Source organism: Magallana gigas, chromosome 9 (genome assembly GCF_963853765.1).
Source record: "Magallana gigas chromosome 9, xbMagGiga1.1, whole genome shotgun sequence".
Classification (NCBI taxonomy): Eukaryota; Metazoa; Mollusca; class Bivalvia; order Ostreida; family Ostreidae; genus Magallana; species Magallana gigas.
The window spans coordinates 27,285,173-27,306,954 of record NC_088861.1 but is presented as its reverse complement, the minus strand read 5'-3'; the positions used below and the strand labels follow the sequence as shown (position 1 = coordinate 27,306,954).

Here is a 21,782-nt window from a genome sequence, read left to right as displayed (position 1 = left end):
TTTTTATTGATCAAGTGAGTAAAGTTATAAAACGTCACACAAGTTTACACCAGGTAAACAATTATTTAAGGTAAGAACAAATAAGTTTTTGACTGTAGCTTTAGCGATTTTTGCCACTGAGTTCAAACACTGCATACTGGCTTCCAGACTATTTGGCGATCCTCTGTCAATCTTTGTTAACTTTCACATATGAGATAAGAGTTGTCAAAATGAAATGTATCTCATTAGTATATTATTAGCTCACCTGAGCTGAAAGCTCAAGTGAGCTATTCTGATCACATTTTGTCTGTCGTCCGTCTGTCCGTGTTTACGAGAGTGCATATATTGGGTTTTTTTTATACCTAATTGGTACTAATTGGGTACATTTTTCTTATTGGGTATACCCAAGAGGAAGTGTCGCTTAATCTACTTAAAATGCCTTAATTGGGTACATGAAAGTTAGTACCCAACAAAACTTAGACACTGCGTCTTGTCCAAGAAAGTGTCTGAAAAAGTTCCTTCTATGGACGCATCGTATATTCACTTTTACATCATACTCTCGGAACACTAAACTTAACTACGCTGTTGTCATAATAACTCTCGAGAGTTCCGAAAAGCAACTTCCGTAAATCTTGATCTGTAAAGCGTTTGATTTCACAAAAACAACAATGGCGCCTGCAAGGCATAGGAGCACGAGGTCAAGACAAAAAGTAAGTTTCCTTAATTGTATTCATACTTTAAAGATAAGTCTTGCTTTGATACATTTATTGAATTGTTAAACATAGCGATATTGTACTTTTTAAAGTAATGATGTTTTACATGAGGATAATTATCGGAACAAAGAGACTTGTGTGTAGTTCGGATTTCCTCTGTCTTGATCCACTTGCAGCAAGCTATATAATGAAAACTATACAATTTATGATATTGAAAAGTCGTAAAAGTAGATTATGAATGTTTCTACTTTATAATATATGTGTATGATATCTGACGATGTAAAAAGTTAAAAAAAACTGTAAGGTAAAAAAAATTATGATATAATATAAATAGATTGCGTGTCCATTTCTTGTTGGATATCGTACATTAAGTATAAATAAAGAGATATATTTGTGTTTTTATTATGCACAGGTGAATCAAATACCAAAAGAAGAAAGGGTGTACCAAGGTAAGAGCATGAAATGATATGTGCCAAAAGAAAATAGATCGCTGTACGAGTTATCAATTTTTTTTTACTTCCTATGATAAATCGAAAGTAGAGAAAATGGCGGCAGCGTGTTGTGAGGACCAAGCTGCAATGATTACTGATGTCTCACACCAGTAATTTTATCAGAAAACATTAAGAGTAAAGATATAATCTTATAAAGGATAACTGCTTCATTTTTGTTTCATTTTTTTTTAATCTTTAGAATTAGTTTTGCTGAAACAGTGGCCAGAAAGGCAATGTTTCATTTTGATGCTATTTCCCCAAATTGAATGATCACTGCTACCAGACTAATGGGTAAAAAAAAATTACACAGACTCAAAAAAAAACATTTTTAATAAGGTTACATATATCTATTTTCTTTCTCAAAAATTTAGTATACTATAATTTTTCTTAGGGTCATTGTTTTTATGCTTTCATGTTTTTAATATATAAAACAGAAGCAATCTTCATAGTATTAGTATTATAAGGTTCATATACTAACTGTTATTTAAATGTAAAATTTACCAGATTTGGAATTTCAAAATGAAAAACAAGTATCCAGTAGTGTGTATGTGATGTATTTAATAATGTATTATGAATTAGACACATGTACTAAGAATACTGTTCATTGAGTTTTATCTAGTGGATTATTTTTTGCTTAATCAGTGGTAAGAAAAAATTTGTTAACTTTTGTTCTCATGATCTTGAACTTTATTACTATTTGTGTGTATGCATTTGAAATTTAAATTATATGGCCATAAAGAAACAAGAAGTTTTGTTTCTTTGGTTAGAACATTGACAGGTGCAATAAATATTGAATGGCTGTAACGATAAGCAGAAGCATGCAGTCCAAATATCAAACAATGAATTCAAATTCAACAAATATTTAGGATAAAAAAGTTACACTAAAACTTAAATATACTTATTTTGACAATGTGCCGTTGGAAAAAGATTTTAATTGATTTCCTTGAATTTTAGGAGATGCTGTAGCTGTTCTCCTTGATGGGGGTGTTTGGTGGCCTGCTTGTTCTTTGGCAGAAAAAAAAGTCAAGTTTTGGTCGGATGAAAAAGTGTATGTAATAGTTTTTGTGCTTTTTTTCTTCCTTAGAAATATCTTAATGCATGTTATCTTCTGGTGAAAAGCATATAATTTTGCTGTCTAAATTTGGGAGAAATGGATTCCTGTATTAAATTTTCTGAATATTTCAGTGTGAATGATACAAAGGAAAAATGTGCATGTGGCAGAATCTAAAGGGCTAATTAAACAGAGTGAAGGTGTTTTTAAAATTTGACATTCTGTTAAAAACGTTGAATTAGAGTTAACGGTAGAAAAGGTGAGATGATCTACTCTGAAAAATCTGACTTAACATTTTCATATCTGTTAAACCCATTAAGTGTTATTTTAATTGGGGTGACTTAAGCAAATTGGGTTGTGCTTATGTGCATGAATAACATTTTGTATCCAAGAGGTGCTAGACAGATGTCTTGTGACATATTGGGTTGTTGTTAACGTTTCATTGTAAATCCAAGAAGACTTGGAAAAGTGTTCTAAACATGTCAGGCCCTTTTTAAACTTGTGTATTATAAATTAAAGATATGTTGGAAAGGAAACATAAACATATTGGCTTTTATAAGATGTACAAGGGATGTCCAAAATGTTTTTGGACACATGCTATTTTATTCAAAATAACGGCGCCATGATAAAGAAAGTATTATGATATTTTAATATAGAGTACAATAATGTATATCTATAAAAATCAGAGCAATGTACATTCTTGTTTTGGAGTTATTGTTAATGCATTGCCTATACAGGCCACACGGCCCATTCTGACGCCGAGTTATTACGATGTTTCTATAACGTTGTAGTCCTGGGTTTACCTTATTGTAATATGCCGCATTCACCGTTTGGTCAGAGGGTAAAATCACATACCCCATCAAATTATCGCCAGTGTCACATATGGATAAGTAAACTCGAACTATTGTGATGTTTTTCCTCTTCTATCGTTTGTTTTGTTTCTATCGGTGTTTTACTTCAGTCTACACAATTTTTTATGATGGCGCGCTTTTCTGTGCGGTCAGCTGAGGTCGTTTTTCAGGCGTTTTTATAGACATGTTTTTGTCGTAATATCTTTTAGAAAGTTAGAAAATAGCTTCAAATGACATATGAAAATGCCGTACACTAAACAGACTACATCATTATAGTAGATTATGAAGTTTTCAAATTTTTGTAAAAACTTTAAATAATCAGATAAAAAGAACTCAGTTGCAAAGTTTGGACAATTTTTATGCTGGACCGTGCGTACTTTCTGCGACCCTTTCATACATTAAAATCTTAGTTTATTTCTATGGAAAACACTTAAAACCACTTTAATTTGATTTGAAATTTTATGATATAGATTTAGATACACAATATGTATATATATTTAATATAACACTGTTTGCGCAATTTGCTGTTATTCATGCATAACATCATTATAATAATAATAATATTGGTCAAGAGGTCAAAGTAGCGCATGAATAATCTAGGTCACTACTTTTTCTATGTACTCAAACTAATCGATGTCCTGAAACACACCTATTAGATATCATAATGAAAACATAATTTACCGGTAGGCATAAAAACACGAAATAACTGGTGCCCATGGGTATTGGGTTGTTTTAGATGTTTGTTAGATGTATCCAAGATGTATTCAACAATTGTCTTAAACATGTTTGATTGTATTAAAGTGCATTGAGAGAAGTACCTTACTAAACCAAACAGATAAGTAAGCTTTGGCCTTGATTGTAAATTCACAGCTTTAATGAATTCAGACCAAAATAAATTTGACTTTAATCTAGTGTTGAAATGAATGTTCTAATATTCGCAAATAGTAAATTTCTAATATTCGAATGGATATTGAATATCTCGAATGGAGTTTGAATATTCAGTCACATGTTAACACCCTTTGCACCACTGTAAACTACACAGCATCATGTTATTTTGTCATGATAGAAAAGAAAAGCTTGGTTTGAGAATTGAGAACAAAAAGAAGAAACGATGCCATTTGCAAACTCTGTCCATTTCATAGGACTATCATTATATATAAAGGCACACCATCTAACTTCATTAATCATATCATATAAAAGGCTAACTCCCATCAGCCTCATAATTGGTGATTTTGTAGTAAATCAATGACTGCCATACTTGTTTACATTAAATTAAAAAACAATCTGGATTTTTAAACAATTTTATATTATGGATGTATCATGTAAAAAATATAGAAATAATTTGTTAAATACGCTTTAGCTAGTGTGTGTTAAGGTGTGAGAATATTCAAATGATCATCGATATGTTTTTAAAAGATATTTTCCATAATTGAAGTTGTTTTTGCCTATGAGTCTCAGGTGAGAAGACTGCAGTATTAATAAATTTGTTGATAGTAGTTGATTGACATGTTATTTTTTTTAATACAATTTGCATTAAAAAATGTGCACCTAAACATTAAGAACTGTCTAAGAAATGCACCAATTTTATCATTAATATTTTTTTTTGCCTTCAATCAAGACGACAATTTTTAAAAAAAATCTAGTCAAAGAACATTTTATTTGGTGTTCAAACAAAACCATTTGGGGGTACAATTCAGCTTTCAAACATTCTTACAGAAACATTGTTGTCTTATTTGTATCAATCATGATTTTTTTTTAAATAAATGCAATTAAAAAAAACAAAATTGTTACAAATAGGATAACGTTAATGTATCACATAATCAAGTAAACTAAATATTTAACTAATTAGAAAAACATTTTTTTACATATTATTTTTCTAAAAATTAGGAATTTTATTATCAGTATACATTATTTCCATAAAAAGGATCAAGGCATGTCATAAAGTGTTTAGTTTGTATGGGATTGTATTCTTGTTCGCAGTCATAAAATGATTTTAAACTGTCTGCTAGGGTCATTTACTAGGAAAAAACTTCACAGATGATAAGTCCAAGAAATAAATTTAACAACATATATCTGTTTGCTTTCAGTAAAAGTGGCCAGAAGACACGATCTTGCAGAAGCAAGAAAAGAGCCCAACAAATTCGGCACACCTGCTCCTAGTGACAAGAACTCGGCACACCTTCTCCTAGTGACAAGGAACTCGGCACATCTTCTCCTAGTGACAAGGAACTCTGCACACATTCTCCTAGTGACAAGGAACTCTGCACACCTTCTCCTAGTGACAAGGAACTCGGCACACCTTCTCCTAGTGACAAGGTACTCGGCACAACTTCTCTTAGTGACAAGGAACTCGGCACACCATTTCCTAGTGACAAAGAACTCGGCACCTCTTTCCTAGTGACAAGGAACTCGGCACACCTTCTCTTAGTGACAAGATACTCGGCACACCTTCTCTGAGTGACAAGGAACTCGGCACACCTTCTCTTAGTGACAAGGAACTCGGCACTCCTTCTCCTAGTGACAAGGAACTCGGCACACCTTCTCCTAGCAACAAATAACTCGGCACATCTTTTCCTAGTGACAAGGAACTCGGCACACCTTCTCCTAGTGACAAGGAACTTGGCACATCTTTTCTTAGTGACAAGGAACTCGGCACACCTTCTCTTAGTGACAAGGAACACGGCACACCTTCTCCTAGTGACAAGGAACTTGGCACATCTTCTCCTAGTGACAAGGAACTCGGCACACCTTCTCCTAGTGACAAGGAACTCGGCACTCCTTCTCCTAGTGACAAGGAACTCGGCACATCTTCTCCTAGCCACAAGGAACTCGGCACATCTTTTCCTAGTGACAAGGAACTCGGCACACCTTCTCCTAGTGACAAGGAACTCGGCACACCTTCTCCTAGTGACAAAGAACTCGGCACACCTTCTCCTAGTGACAAGGAACTTGGCACATCTTTTCTTAGTGACAAGGAACTCGGCACACCTTCTCTTAGTGACAAGGAACTCGGCACACCTTCTCTTAGTGACAAGGAACTCGGCACACCTTCTCCTAGTGACAAGGAACTCGGCACACCTTCTCCTAGTGACAAGGAACTCGGCACATCTTCTCCTAGTGACAAGGAACTCGGCACACCTTCTCTTAGTGACAAGGAACTCGGCACACCTTCTCTTAGTGACAAGGAACTCGGCACACCTTCTCTTAGTGACAAGGAACTCGGCACACCTTCTCCTAGTGACAAGGAACTCGGCACACCTTCTCCTAGCGACAAATAACTCGGCACATCTTTTCCTAGTGACAAGGAACTCGGCACACCTTCTCCTAGTGACAAGGAACTTGGCACATCTTTTCTTAGTGACAAGGAACTCGGCACACCTTCTCTTAGTGACAAGAAACTCGGCACACCTTCTCTTAGTGACAAGGAACTCGGCACACCGTCTCTTAGTGACAAGGAACTCGGCACTCCTTATCCTAGTGACAAGGCACTCGGCACATCTTCTCCTAGTGACAAGGAACTCGGCACTCCTTCTCCTAGTGACAAGGAACTCGGCACACCTTCTCCTAGTGACAAGGAACTCGGCACATCTTTTCTTAGTGACAAGGAACTCGGCACACCTTCTCTTAGTGACAAGGAACTCGGCACTCCTTCTCCTAGTGACAAGGAACTCGGCACATCTTCTCCTAGTGACAAGGAACTCGGCACTCCTTCTCCTAGTGACAAGGAACTCGGCACACCTTCTCCTAGTGACAAGGAACTTGGCACATCTTTTCTTAGTGACAAGGAACTCGGCACACCTTCTCTTAGTGACAAGGAACTCGGCACACCTTCTCTTAGTGACAAGGAACTCGGCACACCTTCTCCTAGTGACAAGGAACTTGTCATGACTTATTTGAGTAAGTTATTTAAGATTTCAATTTAACTTTTCTGATTTTAAACTCAAACAAACTGGATAATATCAGTCAAACTTTGTGTGCATAGTTATTCATTGTAAAAGTGGTCAAGTGTGTGTTTCAGTCCATGTTAAGATATGCTAAGATAGAGGTGGTGCAGATTCAGGTTATAACACATTTTTATAAGATGTACAAATTTGTTTCATTGCAGCGCGAATAAAATGGACTGAGGCTGAACTGGAGAAAGTTAAAGAATATTTCAGAGAATGTATTAACACACATACACCACTCCAGGAAGAATAACTTCATTTACTTGTCACTGAACTTGAGTCAATGGTTATCTCTTTTATTGTGTGAAACACATGCATTGTATCTGTTTAGTAGGATGTAATCAGTTTGAGAATTTTATCGTACGAAAGTACACATAATTCATTTACTTGGACATTTGATAAGAATTTCCTTTGATAAAGTCAAATTATTGCAAGATTGCAATTTGTTTTGCAGTATAGTTGTATAAAATTATTTGTAGCATTTTCATGGATTTTCTTCATTTGATGAGAATTTCTTTTCCTAAATGAAATGATAGCCAAATTTGTAATTAAGGACTTGATTTATTTAATACTTTGTGTGCCATTTGTCATTAAATATATCTTTGGATCAAAGCTTAGAGAAATATTTTTCTGTGTTCCTGAAGACAAAAATAAATAATGATGATTCATCAATAGTTTGGTAGTTACATATACATGTACTTAATAGTAGATAAAATAAAAGGTTGTTGATGAAATCTTTTCATTATATTTGCTTGAATTTTATGAACTACGGCCATGTTGCAATAATTTAATTTCAAAACCATGCTTAGAAGAATTAGTTTCATTTGCATAACTGCCAGATTGCCAAATAATGATACATGTACCTTGATATATTACAAATGCCATCTACTGATTGGGTTGTATTCTAATACAGGAGAACAAATATTCAAGAAAAATACAGACACTCAGGTGTTCCAAATATCTGTTGGGTTGTATTTCAGTGAAGAAAGAAAGGTAGCCAAGAGGATTTGGACACGTGTCCAATTCTTGTTGAGTTGTATTCCAGTTAAGAAAGAAAGGTAGCCAAGAGGATTTGGACACGTGTCCAATTCTTGTTGAGTTGTATTCCACTATAGGAAGATAGTTAGCCAAGAGGATTTGGACAGGTGTCCAATTCTTGTTGAGTTGTATTCCAGTTAAGGGAGATAGGTAGCCAAGAGGATTTGGACAGGTGTCGAGTTCTTGTTGAGTTGTATTCCAGTGAAGAAAGAAAGGTAGCCAAGAGGATTTGGACACGTGTCCAATTCTTGTTGAGTTGTATTCCAGTGAAGAAAGAAAGGTAGCCAAGAGGATTTGGACAGGTGTCCAATTCCTGTTGAGTTGTATTACAGTTTAGGGTGATAGTTAGCCAAGAGGATTTGGACAGGTGTCCAATTCCTGTTGAGTTGTATTACAGTTTAGGGAGATAGGTAGCCAGGAGGATTTGGACATGTGTCCATTTCTTGTTGAGTTGTATTTCAGTTAAGACAGAAAGATAGCCAAGAAGATTTGGACAGGTGTTCAATTCCTGTTAAGTTGTATTCCACTTTAGGGTGAGAGGTAGCCAAAAGGATTTGGACAGGTGTCCATTTCTTGTTGAGTTGCATTCCAGTTCATAAAGAAAGGTAGCCAATAGGATTAGGATATGTGTCCAATTCTTGTTGAGTTGTATTCCACTATAGAAAGATAGTTAGCCAGGAGGATTTGGACAGGTGTCCAATTCTTGTTGAGTTGTATTCCATTGACAGGTAACCAAGAGGATTAGGGCTTGAGTTGAATACCTGTTGACTCCTTTATGTATCCAATATGAATGGGACTTTATCAGAAGACTTGTTGGGTTTTCTTTTTGTAATGAATGTTTCTAGGTATCCGAAATCATGACTAAAATAAGTACTGGTATTTACATTAAGGTAGACTTGCCTTCCATTAGGAGGCGGTAAATAAATGCTAATTGGTCATGTGCATTGTAGAGGGAAATAGTATTTTCGATCTTAGCAAAACTACTTCACAAAAAGAACTTTGTCTCAAATAAAAGGTATGCAGTTTTGTCTAAATATACATACAAACAATTAATCAACTATAAATTTGGTATGAATCAAGAATAAAATGAAAAATCCAATAAGTGTAGACACTTAAATATAGATGCCCAATTAGTTTTAAACAGTTACAACCCAATAACTGTACTCTCGTGTGTACAGTTTTTTCATATCCAATAAGCAATATCCAACAGAACTTGGACCTGACGAACCCAATATATAGCCTAATGTGTGTCCGTCCGTCCGTCTGTCCGTCTGTCCGTAAACTTTTCACATTTTCAACATCTTCTCAAGAACTACTAGGCCAATTTCAACCAAACTTAGCACAAATCATCCTTAGGCAAAGGGGATTCAAAGTTGTGAAAATTAAGGGCCACACCCGTTTTCAAGGGGAGATAATAAGAAATTAATGAAAAATTTCGAGAAATTTTCAAAAATCTTCTTCTCAAGAACCAGAAAGCTTGGAAAGGTGAAACTTGTGTGGAAGCATCCTCAGGTAGTGTAGATTCAAAGTTGTGAAATTCATGACCCCCAGGGGTAGGGTGGAGCCACAATGGGGGGTCGAAGTTTTACATAGGAATATATAGAGTAAATCTTTAAAAATCTTCTTCTCAGAAACTAAACAGCCAAGAAAGCTGAAACTTGTGTGGAAGCATCCTCAGGTAGTGTAGATTGAAAGTTGTGAAATTCATTATCCCCGGGGGTAGGGTGGGGCCACAATGGGGGGTCGAAGTTTTACATAGAAATATATAGAGTAAATCTTTAAAAATCTTCTTCTCAAGAACCAGAAAGCTAGGAAAGGTGAAACTTGTGTGGAAGCATCCTCAGGTAGTGTAGATTCAAAGTTGTGAAATTCATGACCCCTGGGGGTAGGGTGGGGCCACAATGGGGGGTCGAAGTTTTACATACGAATATATAGAGTAAATCTTTAAAAATCTTCTTCTCAGAAACTAAACAGCCAGGAAAGCTGAACTTGTGTGGAAGCATCCTCAGGTAGTGTAGATTCAAAGTTGTGAAATTCATGATCCCCGGGGGTAGGGTGGGGCCACAATGGAGGGTCGAAGTTTTACATAGGAATATATAGAGTAAATCTTTAAAAATCTTCTTCTCAGAAACTAATCAGCCAGGAAAGCTGAAACTTGTGTGGAAGCATCCTCAGGTAGTGTAGATTCAAAGTTGTGAAAATCATGATCCCTGGGGGTAGGGTGAGGCCACATTAGGGGGGGGGGTGTTAAAATTTTACATAGAAATACATGTATATAGAGTAAATCTTTAAAAATCGTCTTCTCAGAAACTAATCAGCCAGGAAAGCTGAAACTTGTGTGGAAGCATCCTCAATCAGTGTAGATTCAAAGTTGTGAAAATTATGATCCCTGGGGGTAGGGTGGGGCACAATGGGGGGTCGAAGTTTTACATAGGAATATATAGAGTAAATCTTTAAAAATCTTCTCCTCAGAAACTTATCAGCCAGGAAAGCTGAAACTTTTGTGGAAGTATCCTCAGGTAGTGTAGATTCAAAGTTGTGAAAATCATGATCCCTGGGGGTAGGGTGAGGCCACATTTGGGGGGGGGGGTGTTAAAGTTTTACATAGGAATATATAAAGTAAATCTTTAAAAATCTTCTTCTCAGAAACTAATCAGCAAGATGATTCTTTATAATTGTTAAAACTTTGGCTCCAGGACAATTCTTCGGCCTCACAAGAAGGTTCAGAGTTTGATGTAGCTAAATATCCCATATATAAACAATTGTAAAGGATCTTTTTGAGAACTGCAATACTCAACATGTGATATGACTATAAAATTAAAGCAGGCAGCTATTTTTTCATTAGAATCTTTTTGTATTACTGTATTGAGTTATTGCCCTTGATTTATTGATTCTTGATTATTTTAATTAATGCATCCACTGTTAACCAATTATTGTGATGATTATTTTTATACAATAATAAATATTCAATGTATATAAGTTGTTCTGCATAAGAAGTTTTGGGTTAGGCCGGATTAGTTTGTTTATTTTTGATTTCCAATTTTTAGATACTATGAATTATTTAAGGCTGGCACATATATAGGGACAGTGTCTATTGCATTAAGGAGAGTGACTGTTAGGGGTTAAACTTAAACAGGTATGGATAGATAGATTGAGTGTGTGAACATCCCTGCCCTATCTAATCTACGTGTTTTCTAACCTTTGATACAAAGTGTGCGGTCATTCCTGCCCTGCATTGCATTAATACAAGTGTACAGTCATACCTGCTTGTATTGGTGGTGGTTGCGGCGGAGCACTAGTGTGGCGAGCACTAGTGTATGGTCATCCCTGCTGGTGTTCAGGCCTTTCTAGCGCAAGTGTGTGGAAGTCCTTGTTTGCGTTAGGTTGAGCTGTTGGCGTAAGTGTGCGGTCATCCCTGCCTGCTTGTGTAAATGTTGGTACCTGTTAAGTTGTGTAGTTGTGCGGTCACCCCTGCCTGCGTAACGTGTGCAGGAGCGGTGATTAAAGTCTGCTCTTGTAAATATTGGCAGCAATCAGGGCTATCCGAGTTCCAAGGGGGAAAAATGGATTTTATTTATACAGGATCTACATGTATTGTTGTACATTGTCCAGATTGTTTGTATTTTGACTCCATTAAGCTGACTTTATCATACCTATTGTTCCTCAGGTGAGCGATGTGGCCCATGGGCCTCTTGTATAAATTATGATTACTCACGATAAGGTACATTTTGTAGGCCCACAATGGATGCTGATTTTTAAACTGATATACATCTTAGAAAATGTACAATTTTTTTATCTTTAAAGAGCTAATACTGTTTACACATTTGCAAAACCTGCAGGAAACAATATACAGGTTTTATTATCTCCTCGCACAACTTGTTGCGAGGGGGATATACATGTAGCATTGCTGCTGTGCGGGTGTGTGTATGTATGTGTGTGTGTCCATTGTCAATACTTTACCATTATTCCAAGAAAACCCTCTAATGAATATTCATCAAACTTTGTACACCTCTTTGGCATGGTAAAAGGACAAACCCTATTAATTTCCAAGTCAACTGATTCAATTTTTTTTAAATTATCGTATAAAAGCAAAGTTAAAACATGAACTTTATGTACGACGACATTAAATAGACATTTCCGGTAATTTTATGTACAATTTTACGCAACCGTATGCAGTGCAAATCAACAACTTGATATTTTTGGAATTTTAATCCAGTTAAGGTTAAAAAAAAACTTACGTTTTGTAGTATTGGAAGGTTAGAAGATTGCCCATGGGTAAAAGTTGAAGCGGGCAAGAAATTAAAGTCATCCGATTGAAACAAGCAGTCCACTTTCAGACAAATTTTTCCCTATTACTTACAATGAAACTAGTCCAAAATTCAGAGGAGACTTTGACAGATATCACACATTTGTCATGCTAAGATTGTTTCATATTGATAATAGCTGCATATCTACTACTATGGGTTGACATACCACAAACAACTAGAATTGTCCATCAGAGCATACTACAGATCGCTAGATCTTCAGCTACGTTTCATACGGATCATTTATGTATGCTTATATATAACTTAACTTTGTTTAACATAAATTTTACTGTTCTTAATTATTTTTAGTGTTTTAAGTAAAAGTATTTCGCCATTGTTATTCAGGTGAGCAATTCGGTATATGGGCATCTTGTTAATTGCTTGTGAAGAATTACTGCCCCCCCCCCCCTTCCACTTAAAAAAACAAGCCTTGAAAATCTTTTCCCATTTCCTATGGTTAGAAATAACAAAAATGCCATTGATTTTGTATGTTAATAAATTTGAATAACATATAATATAAGATTTGACTGTTTTTTTTTTTGGTCAGCTTTCAAGCTTGCATGCAATTCTTCAATACATGTACATCCCTAACAAAATTTGAAATAATGAAATAATTTCATTTGAAGTGATATACATGTACGTGCAGTAGATAGAAGAAAAAGATTGAAGTTACTTCTTAAATCTACAGTTCTGTATATCAATTTATGATCAACAGAGAAAATTAACTTTATTTCCTACAAGATAGCATAATTTAGACATGCATACCTTCATTGAATAATTTTGTTTAGTCAGGCAAGCCTTTTGGAAAGCTATTACTTGTGTTACATATAAACATTCAAGATACATGAACACACCTGTACATTGACACTTCAAAAGTGTCTCCATTTTCGATCTTTTTGTACTTTAATCATTGATGATGCATATGCATCTTTACTGTATTCATTGATCATATGTTTGACTTGATTATATTATCTAATCTGTAGACTTGAATATTGAAAGAACTACATTTGTTAAGGTCAAATATCTGCCTTCCCCTCAATTTGGTCAATTTTTCAATATATTTCGCAAAATATTTGCTCTCGTTAATTACATGTACATAGTCCTATATAATGCATTCCCCCAACAATATTTGATCTAGTGATGGGGTGCTTCACTTTGTGGTACCCTTGTTGAAATTTATCCAAAGAAAGTATGATATTTTGTCTTGTATTGTAGCATTGTTAGTGTAAAAGTGATTACTGAATGTAAGTTAAAATAAAGATGGGACTAATGAAGGTGGTTAAATTAGCACCCAAGTCCCAGAATGTCTGTGAATAAAATCTCGGAAATCCCAGCAAGTTGCGAGATTTCTCAAACATGAATGCATGTAAGTGTGACCAAGTCTGGTAAATGCATTATTGATATTATTGGTGTTTTGCTATTTCTAAACCTATTGAATGTTTATACACTAAATTTTCTTGTTAATGTTAAATTATTAAAACCATCAGATGTAAACTTTATATAATTTTTGTTTCGATTTTAATGTTTACAATGCTTCAGTAAGGCATTCTTAATAGGCAACCAAAATTTGAGTGTCATTTGTTGAGTTATAAGTGAGTTGCAGAGCTTAGAATTCTTCGCTATGTAAACAAAGCGTTTGTTTACATTTTGAATGTTGAAGTGAAAATTCCACTTTTAGACCTCAAATAAATGTGTGAATCATTAGGAACTGTTTATTTATGCTTAAAATGAATAAGAAGATAGACAAATCAGCTTGAAAAGATTTTTTGTTGGTATATTGAACCTATATAAATCGAAACACGGCACGAGCCTTGTTTACATGATGAAGAATTATGAGCCCTGTTTTTTGCTTAAAACTCATCGACTGGCACCCACATTTCATTTGATTATTAGAAATGCATTCCCAAAGCATTGTAAATAATAAAAAGTAGAAAAATAAAATTTGACAAAAATCGTGACCACGCCCTTTTAAACAAAACCAGTTTTATTATGTTTACCTTTTAAATAAAAGGATATATCATAAATTTATCATCAATTACCATCCTAATAGAAACTTGATCCAAAGAGTTGAATCGCATCTCGTTGTAAGCGTGAATCAATTGAAAACAGAAGTGTATAGTCTGTTCTGATGATCTGTGACAGGCAACGAGACGCAATTTAATTCTTTGAATCTTGTTACTGTTATGATAAAATAAATACATGTAGATCATTTAAAAAGCAATGAAGAAAGTGAAAATATTTCATAATGAAAACAACAAAGCAATCTCTTACCTTAATACAATGAACTTTATTTAATGTATCTATAATTTGTGACATGTACACAGACATTCATGGCTACTTTTACAGTAGATTTTGAGTGAAACATGATGAATCATTGAACCAGAAGTGTTAGCAACATGTATAGGAGATTTACCCTTATGAACTCTGCTATATAGGGCGCTTTATATTAACGTTACCTCGACACCATAAATGTTGCCTTGACAGCGACTTCATCGTAAAAATGTGATGGTAATTGAATGAATCTGACCTATAATCTTAGTTGCGCAATTCTATTATAATGTGTTGATTTGAATTTTTTTTTGGATAATATGCTACAAAATATTTTCCCGATTTTTCCTGTGTCATTATACCCTCCTCAAATAAAGTTTTGGGGGATATATAGGAACCACTTTGTCAATCTATCTGTCTGTCAAAGACTGTAGAAAGTAAGCAATGTCAATTAAACATAGGTTCCAGGAAAATAAAAATAAGATGCCAATAATACGAATTAAGAATTTTGTTACTTACATTATTTTCTGCCTAATTTTCCCTTGTTTTATTTTGTAGAATGAGGTCAAAACGGATTTCTGCTGCACAAAAAGCAGCCAAAGAGAAAGAGAGAAGGAAGTCAGCAGTAAAGCCTGAGAAATCAGAGAGTTTGGTGGGCAACTCTAAAAAAAACCCAGACAATTTTAGTTCCTTTACAGGAACGTTGGCCAATGCTAACACAGTTAGTGGCCAGAGGCTATCCAAGGCCTCTTTAAAAAACCTTGGAACAAAAACAAGAACTGAAACAAAACTGAACAAAGAAACAAACAAACTGAAAACAAAACAAGAAACTGAAACAAAACTGAACAAAGAAACAAATGAACTGAAAACAAAACAAGAAACTGAAACAAAACTGAACAAAGAAACAAATGAACTGAAAACTGAACAAGAAACTGAACAAAGAAACAAATGAACTGAAAACAAAACAAGAAACTGAAACAAAACTGAACGAAAAAACGAAACAAGAAACTGAAACAAAACTGAACAAAGAAACAAATGAACTGAAAACTGAACAAGAAACTGAAACAAAACTGAACGAAAAAACGAAACAAGAAACTGAAACAAAACTGAACAAAGAAACCAATGAACTGAAAACTGAACAAGAAACTGAAACAAAACTGAACGAAAAAACTGAACAAGAAACTGAAACAAAACTGAACAAAGAAACAAATGAACTGAAAACTGAACAAGAAACTGAAACAAAACTGAACAAAGAAACAAATGAACTCAAAACTGAACAAGAAACTGAAACAAAACTGAACGAAAAAACGAAACAAGAAACTGAAACAAAACTGAACAAAGAAACAAATGAACTGAAAACTGAACAAGAAACTGAAACAAAATTGAACGAAAAAACTGGACAAGAAACTGAAACAAAACTGAACAAAGAAACAAATGAACTGAAAACTGAACAAGAAACTGAAACAAAACTGAACAAAGAAACAAATGAACTGAAAACTGAACAAGAAACTGAAACAAAATTGAACGAAAAAACTGGACAAGAAACTGAAACAAAACTGAACAAAGAAACAAATGAACTGAAAACTGAACAAGAAACTGAAACAAAACTGAACAAAGAAACTAAACAAGAAACTGAAACAAAACTGAACAAAGAAACAAATATACTGAAAACTGAACAAGAAACTAAAACAAAACTGAACAAAGAAACTGAAACAAAACTGAACAAAGAAACAAATAAACTGAAAATTGAAACAAAACTGAACAAAGAAACTGAAAGAAAACTTAAGAAACAGAAAACTAAAACAAAAACCATCAAAGATAGTGGTCTAGAATCAATGGTGACAATCCAAACCAAAACTAACCAGAAAACAAAAATTTGCTCGAAATCAATGGGTGAAATGAGGTCATGCACAGTTACAAAGAAAACCCAAAAGAAAATAACAAATGAAATGAACGAAGAAAAAATTGAAGCTATATTCGACAATGGAAGAAGCAAAAAAGATATAAAAAGAGAAGATGAAATTCATGAGGGAAATTACAAAATTAAAAGATCAAACAAACGTAAAATGAATTTTGGCTTCAAGACGTGTGACAAGAACAAGAATGATGAGGCTAGTGTTAAAGTAAAGAAAATGTGTACTTCAATTCCAGCTGATATACAAAACCAAATTGATCGCAGACTTCAACAGTTATCAGAACCGGACTATGGAAAATGGGAAGTTAGATTAATTGATGTTTTGAAACAAAAACCAAGGGAAAAAATTGATAGAAACACTAAAAAGAAGAGGAAAGAAGATGTGGAATTGTCTCTTATTGACTGTGAGAAAACTGATTTGAGTTACTGTCCCCTTTCGGAGGCCACAAAAGAGCGGTTGAAAAGAAGATCAAACTCCAGTGTTGTTGCAAAGGAATTCAAAGACCAATCCATATCTGTTGAAAAACTGCTGACGGTTCCTACGAAAACCAGATCTATTGTAGGGGACGGGAATTGTTTCTTTAGATCATTATCATTTGCAATCTTTGGTGAAGAATGTCATCATTTCAAAATAAGAAGCATAATAGTAAATCATATTTTGAAAAATGAAAAAATATTTTTCAGCTTTTTAAGATCAGGATACCAATCTGTCTGCAGTTATGTTTTTAAAAAAGGCATGTTAAAGAATGGAGTATGGGCCACCGAAGTTGAAATCATTGCTGCAGCTCACTTGCTTCAAACTGATATTTATGTGTTTGACGATAGTAACAAGTCCTGGGTAAGGTTTTCGGGAAAACAAGCAAATAGCAGATTAAAAGTAGAAGCTGAGGCAATTTATCTAAAACATTGTTACCGAGCACATTATGAAGTTGTTCTATCGGTGGAAGAACATAAGGAAAACGTAATGAACACGTCTGCAAACACAGCCTCAAACATTTTTGATCATTCTGAAACAGTTATGCATAATGTGAAAGTTGATACGAAAATTGAGACATTAAAAGGACAGCGCACATGCTCTGATGACATTTTAATGGAGGAGGCATTTCAATGTAGCACAGGGGAAGAGAACATTCAATTCGAGGGGAAAATTCTGCAAGGTAACTGTCACCAAGGACATCCTAAGTTCGGTGCATCTGCCGGAAAACAATGTGTTATGAACAGTCTAGCTTCCTTGATGTATAGCAAAGTAAAACATACAAAAGACTGGAATGTTCATGATATGAATGTTGTTTTGAATACTGGTAATGAATTGTATCGGTTCTTAGCAGGTAGTTCTACCATGCATAATGACTATGTTTTAGTTACAGAAATTCCGAGACAAATTGAATGCTTCAATAAAGAATTTAACTTCGAATTTTATGATTCTTTGTATGGATTGATAAACCCTGCGAATTGCTTGCATGATTCTGATTTTCAGAGTTGGTCATTGAACGAAGCAATAAATAATGCTCTTATAGACTCTGATGGTGCATTTGTTACATTTAAAAGTAACACGTACATTATTATAAAGGATAGAAATTCCTTTTATGTTTTTGATCCTCATTGTAGAGATAGATTTGGGAAAATGTCCCCATTTGGAAAGAGTATTCTCCTTGAATGCAATACTGTCGAAGATCTGACTTCGCATTGTATGTCATTAGCTAACTCTATGAATGCTAGTAGATATGAACAGTTTGAGGTAACTGGTGTTAAAATTGCCAATTCAATTTTAAGTGAAATTACCCCTGTCACAGCGGAATTTGAAAACAGTAACCAGTTTGAAATAAATAACCGCATTAATTTAGAAAAAGACAAAACGCTTAAAAAATCGGACAGACAAGAAAGTATTAAAAACCACACCCTTCCCAAAAATCAAAATGGTGACTCAATGATATTAAAAAGGAAAAGTACTGACACCTCTAATCTCTACCGGAAGAAAAAATCAAAACTTGAGGACAGCAATGTATTTCTCAATGTCAGTCAAATAGATAAACGAAAAGAACAGCAAAGAATTTATGCATTAAGAAAATACACTAGGGATGAAGAATACAAACAAGAAAAGATAAAAGCATCACAGCTAAGATATGAAACAAATGAACTGCAAAGAGAGAATAAGAAATTGCACTCAATATTAAAGTACGATATTGATAAAGAGCACAGGGACAATGTTAAATTGGCATCTAAAACAAAGTACAGTACAAATAAACAGCATCAAGCCAAGGTAAAGGAAGCATCAATAAAAAGGTACAAAAATGATGGAAGTCATAAAGCAAAAATAAAGCAGTACTCTAAAACACAGTACAAAACAAGCGAAGTTCACAGAAAAAATGTCAAAACTTCTGTTTATGCTAGACGATGTAAGAGTAAGGACTGGGTTTTTGTTCAAGAAAAATTTCGAGATGAAATGAAGATGTACCCCGATCATATTTGCTCGGTATGTTTCAAACTGTTATTCAAAAAGCAAGTCCTGATTTGCGAACCTCAAACTTACAACAAAAACACAACTTCAGAGGGTATTGGATTAGGACAAGCATATGTATCAACAAAATATTTAGAAAGATGTCCTGGGACTGAAAGGCACACGTGTTCGTCTAGATGTAAATTATGGGTCTGCTACACTTGCCATAGAAAACTTTTATCGGGAACTATGCCTAGTGAATGTTTCATGAATAGGTTGGAGAACGCAGAGGTACCAGAAGTTTTAAAGGAATTAAACTCAGTCGAAAGACATCTCGTATCACGAATGATTCCGTTCAAGAAAATGATGGCTTTACCCAAAGGAGGGCAATTTGGTGTTCAAGGACCCGTTGTTTGTGTACCTAGCAATGTGACTGATACAGTAGAGTCACTACCACGACCAGAAAATGAAAACCAATTAATCCAAGTCAAATTAAAGAGAAAACTTTCCTACAAGGGACACTGTGATTTCAAGTTTATTAACACACAAAAGGTCAGAAGAGCAATTGAATATTTGTGTAAAGAAAATAAGTATTACAAAGATCTACATTTTGACGATTCTTGGGAAAATCCTATTGAATCATCTACTGCAGATGCGGAAAAATATCACGATGAAAATTTACACGAAAATGAAATTAGTGAAACAATTGATGATGAGTTGAATCACGCAATGCCACATGATACTTGTCTTCAGCCAGTTGACATAGGTCAAGAGGTTTTGGACCAATATTTCGATCAAATATTTTGTTTAGCCCCTTGTGAAAAGAATAACCCAGTAAGTATACTGATGGAAAAAGGAATAGACACAAAGTGCTTTCCATGTCATTTTCCTAATGGTGAAAATGTATTTGACGATGAAAGGGATGTTCGTTTAACATTGTCAAGATTTCTTTTGAACAAGTTAATGAATGTCGACACAAGATACGCAAACGACACCGATTTTATCTTCTTTTCCCAGTATTTGACAGAATTGCAACAAGTGGTATCAAACGTTTCAATAGCATTAAGGAAGACACCAGAGAAAGGTTTTGATGGAAACAGGTTAACTTTGAAATCTATAAAAAACAAAGACTCTCTGCGTGAAATTTTTAAAGCAGATGATGGGTATAAATTTTTGAAACCAATACGAGGAACTCCACCATACTGGCAGACAGCACAAAAGGATCTTTTTGCAATGATTAGACAACTTGGTCTTCCAACATGGTTTTGTTCCTTCTCTGCAGCTGAAATGAGATGGCCAGAAATATTTGAAGCTATCTTAAAACAGAATAACGACCCCAGAAGTATTGAAGATTTAACATTATCAGAAAAATGGGAAATTCTGAAAAAGAACCCAATAACTGTTTCACGCATGTTTGATTATCGGTTTCAAACCTTTTTAAAGAAGGTTATCTTATCAAATGCAAATCCTATTGGAAAAGTTAAAGATTACTTTTATCGAATTGAATTTCAGCAAAGAGGATCCCCTCATACGCACTGTCTTTTTTGGATTGAAGATGCACCGAAATTACACAAAGACGCTGATTGTGATGTTGTTGATTTCATTGATACATATGTAACTTGTAAAATTCCTTATGGTGATGATGATGATGATGTTGATAACAGGGATGACGAACTACTTGAAATTGTTAGAAGCGTTCAGACACATAGCAAATCGCATTCGAAGTCCTGTAAAAAAGGTTCGAAAGAATGTAGATTCAATTTTCCGAGACCACCTTCAGAGAAAACTTTTATAAGTCATCCTCAAAAGGAAAACATCAAGACAATCGATCTTCAAATGTCAGAAGAAGAATATAACGAGATTATACGTCATAATACTAGAGAGACAAGCAGAAAAGAAAGTTCAAAAGAATTGTTATCAAGAATTTGGAATTATATCAAAGAAAATGATTCTAAAGAGATGGGAACTGAAGAACTGTTTCAGATATTGGGTATAACCCAAGAGCAGTTTGAAGACGCAAACAACACACTAACAAACTCAACAGGTGTAGTTTTGAAAAGAAATCCAGCAGAATCGTGGATCAATCAGTATAACGCGCAGTTACTTTCCTGCTGGAATGCAAATATGGACATTCAGTATATTACCGATGCATATGCATGCGTGGTCTATATAGTGTCTTACATTTCAAAAGCAGAAAGAGAAATGAGTCAAATTTTAGATTGCACGCAACGAGAAGCAAGAGATGGTAATCATGAAGCAAAAGCTGCCATGAAGAAACTTGGAGCCGCATATTTACATCATAGAGAAGTCAGTGCACAAGAAGCTGCCTTTAGAGTATGCAGCTTGCAATTAAAAGGATGCTCAAGAAAAGTTCAGTTTATACCTGTAGGAGAAAATCCCATTCGTATGAGTCTTCCTTTGAAAGTATTGGAAAAGAAATCTGATTTAGATGAAGAAATATGGATGTCAAGCCTAACTGAGAAGTACAGTGCAAGACCTGCAACAAGCGAATTTGACAGTATGTGTTTAGCTACATTCTGTTCAGAGTATAGAGTTCTAGCTTCATCGCAGATATCAAAAAACCCAAGAAGCCCCATACATGCATTGCAAAAGAACTTAGGCTTTATTCAAAAGAGATCTTTGACTGAAAATGCCGTCATACGATATCCACGATTTTCTGTTGAAAAAGCTCGTGAAAAGTTCTATTTCAGTATGTTGCAATTATTTTTCCCGTACAGATCGATTGAGAAATTTAAATCTAAACGTAGCTATGAAGAATTTTATCATTCTC

General features: G+C 34.7%; 3 protein-coding genes across 3 annotated transcripts; 2 read left to right on the top strand and 1 right to left on the bottom strand.

Moving 5' to 3' along the window:
- Positions 1-285: 285 nt before the first annotated feature.
- LOC117689509 (uncharacterized) lies at positions 286-5,645 on the top strand. Its single transcript, XM_034471040.2, has 4 exons — positions 286-689; positions 1,105-1,141; positions 2,138-2,231; positions 5,173-5,645. The coding sequence occupies exons 1-4, from the start codon at positions 648-650 to the stop codon at positions 5,243-5,245; spliced, it is 246 nt and encodes an 81-aa protein (XP_034326931.2). The 5' UTR covers positions 286-647; the 3' UTR covers positions 5,246-5,645.
- LOC136271877 (uncharacterized) lies at positions 5,361-7,424 on the bottom strand. The gene is made up of 3 exons (XM_066072450.1): positions 7,417-7,424; positions 5,473-6,949; positions 5,361-5,390 (listed from the first exon to the last, which is right to left on the bottom strand). Exons 1-3 carry the CDS (start codon positions 7,422-7,424, stop codon positions 5,361-5,363), a joined length of 1,515 nt encoding a protein of 504 aa, XP_065928522.1.
- A 7,774-nt stretch (positions 7,425-15,198) lies between these two features.
- Positions 15,199-20,661, top strand: LOC136271876 (caldesmon-like). The gene is made up of 4 exons (XM_066072449.1): positions 15,199-15,360; positions 15,569-17,982; positions 18,163-18,292; positions 20,656-20,661. The coding sequence occupies exons 1-4, from the start codon at positions 15,199-15,201 to the stop codon at positions 20,659-20,661; spliced, it is 2,712 nt and encodes a 903-aa protein (XP_065928521.1).
- The last annotated feature ends 1,121 nt before the right edge of the window (positions 20,662-21,782 follow it).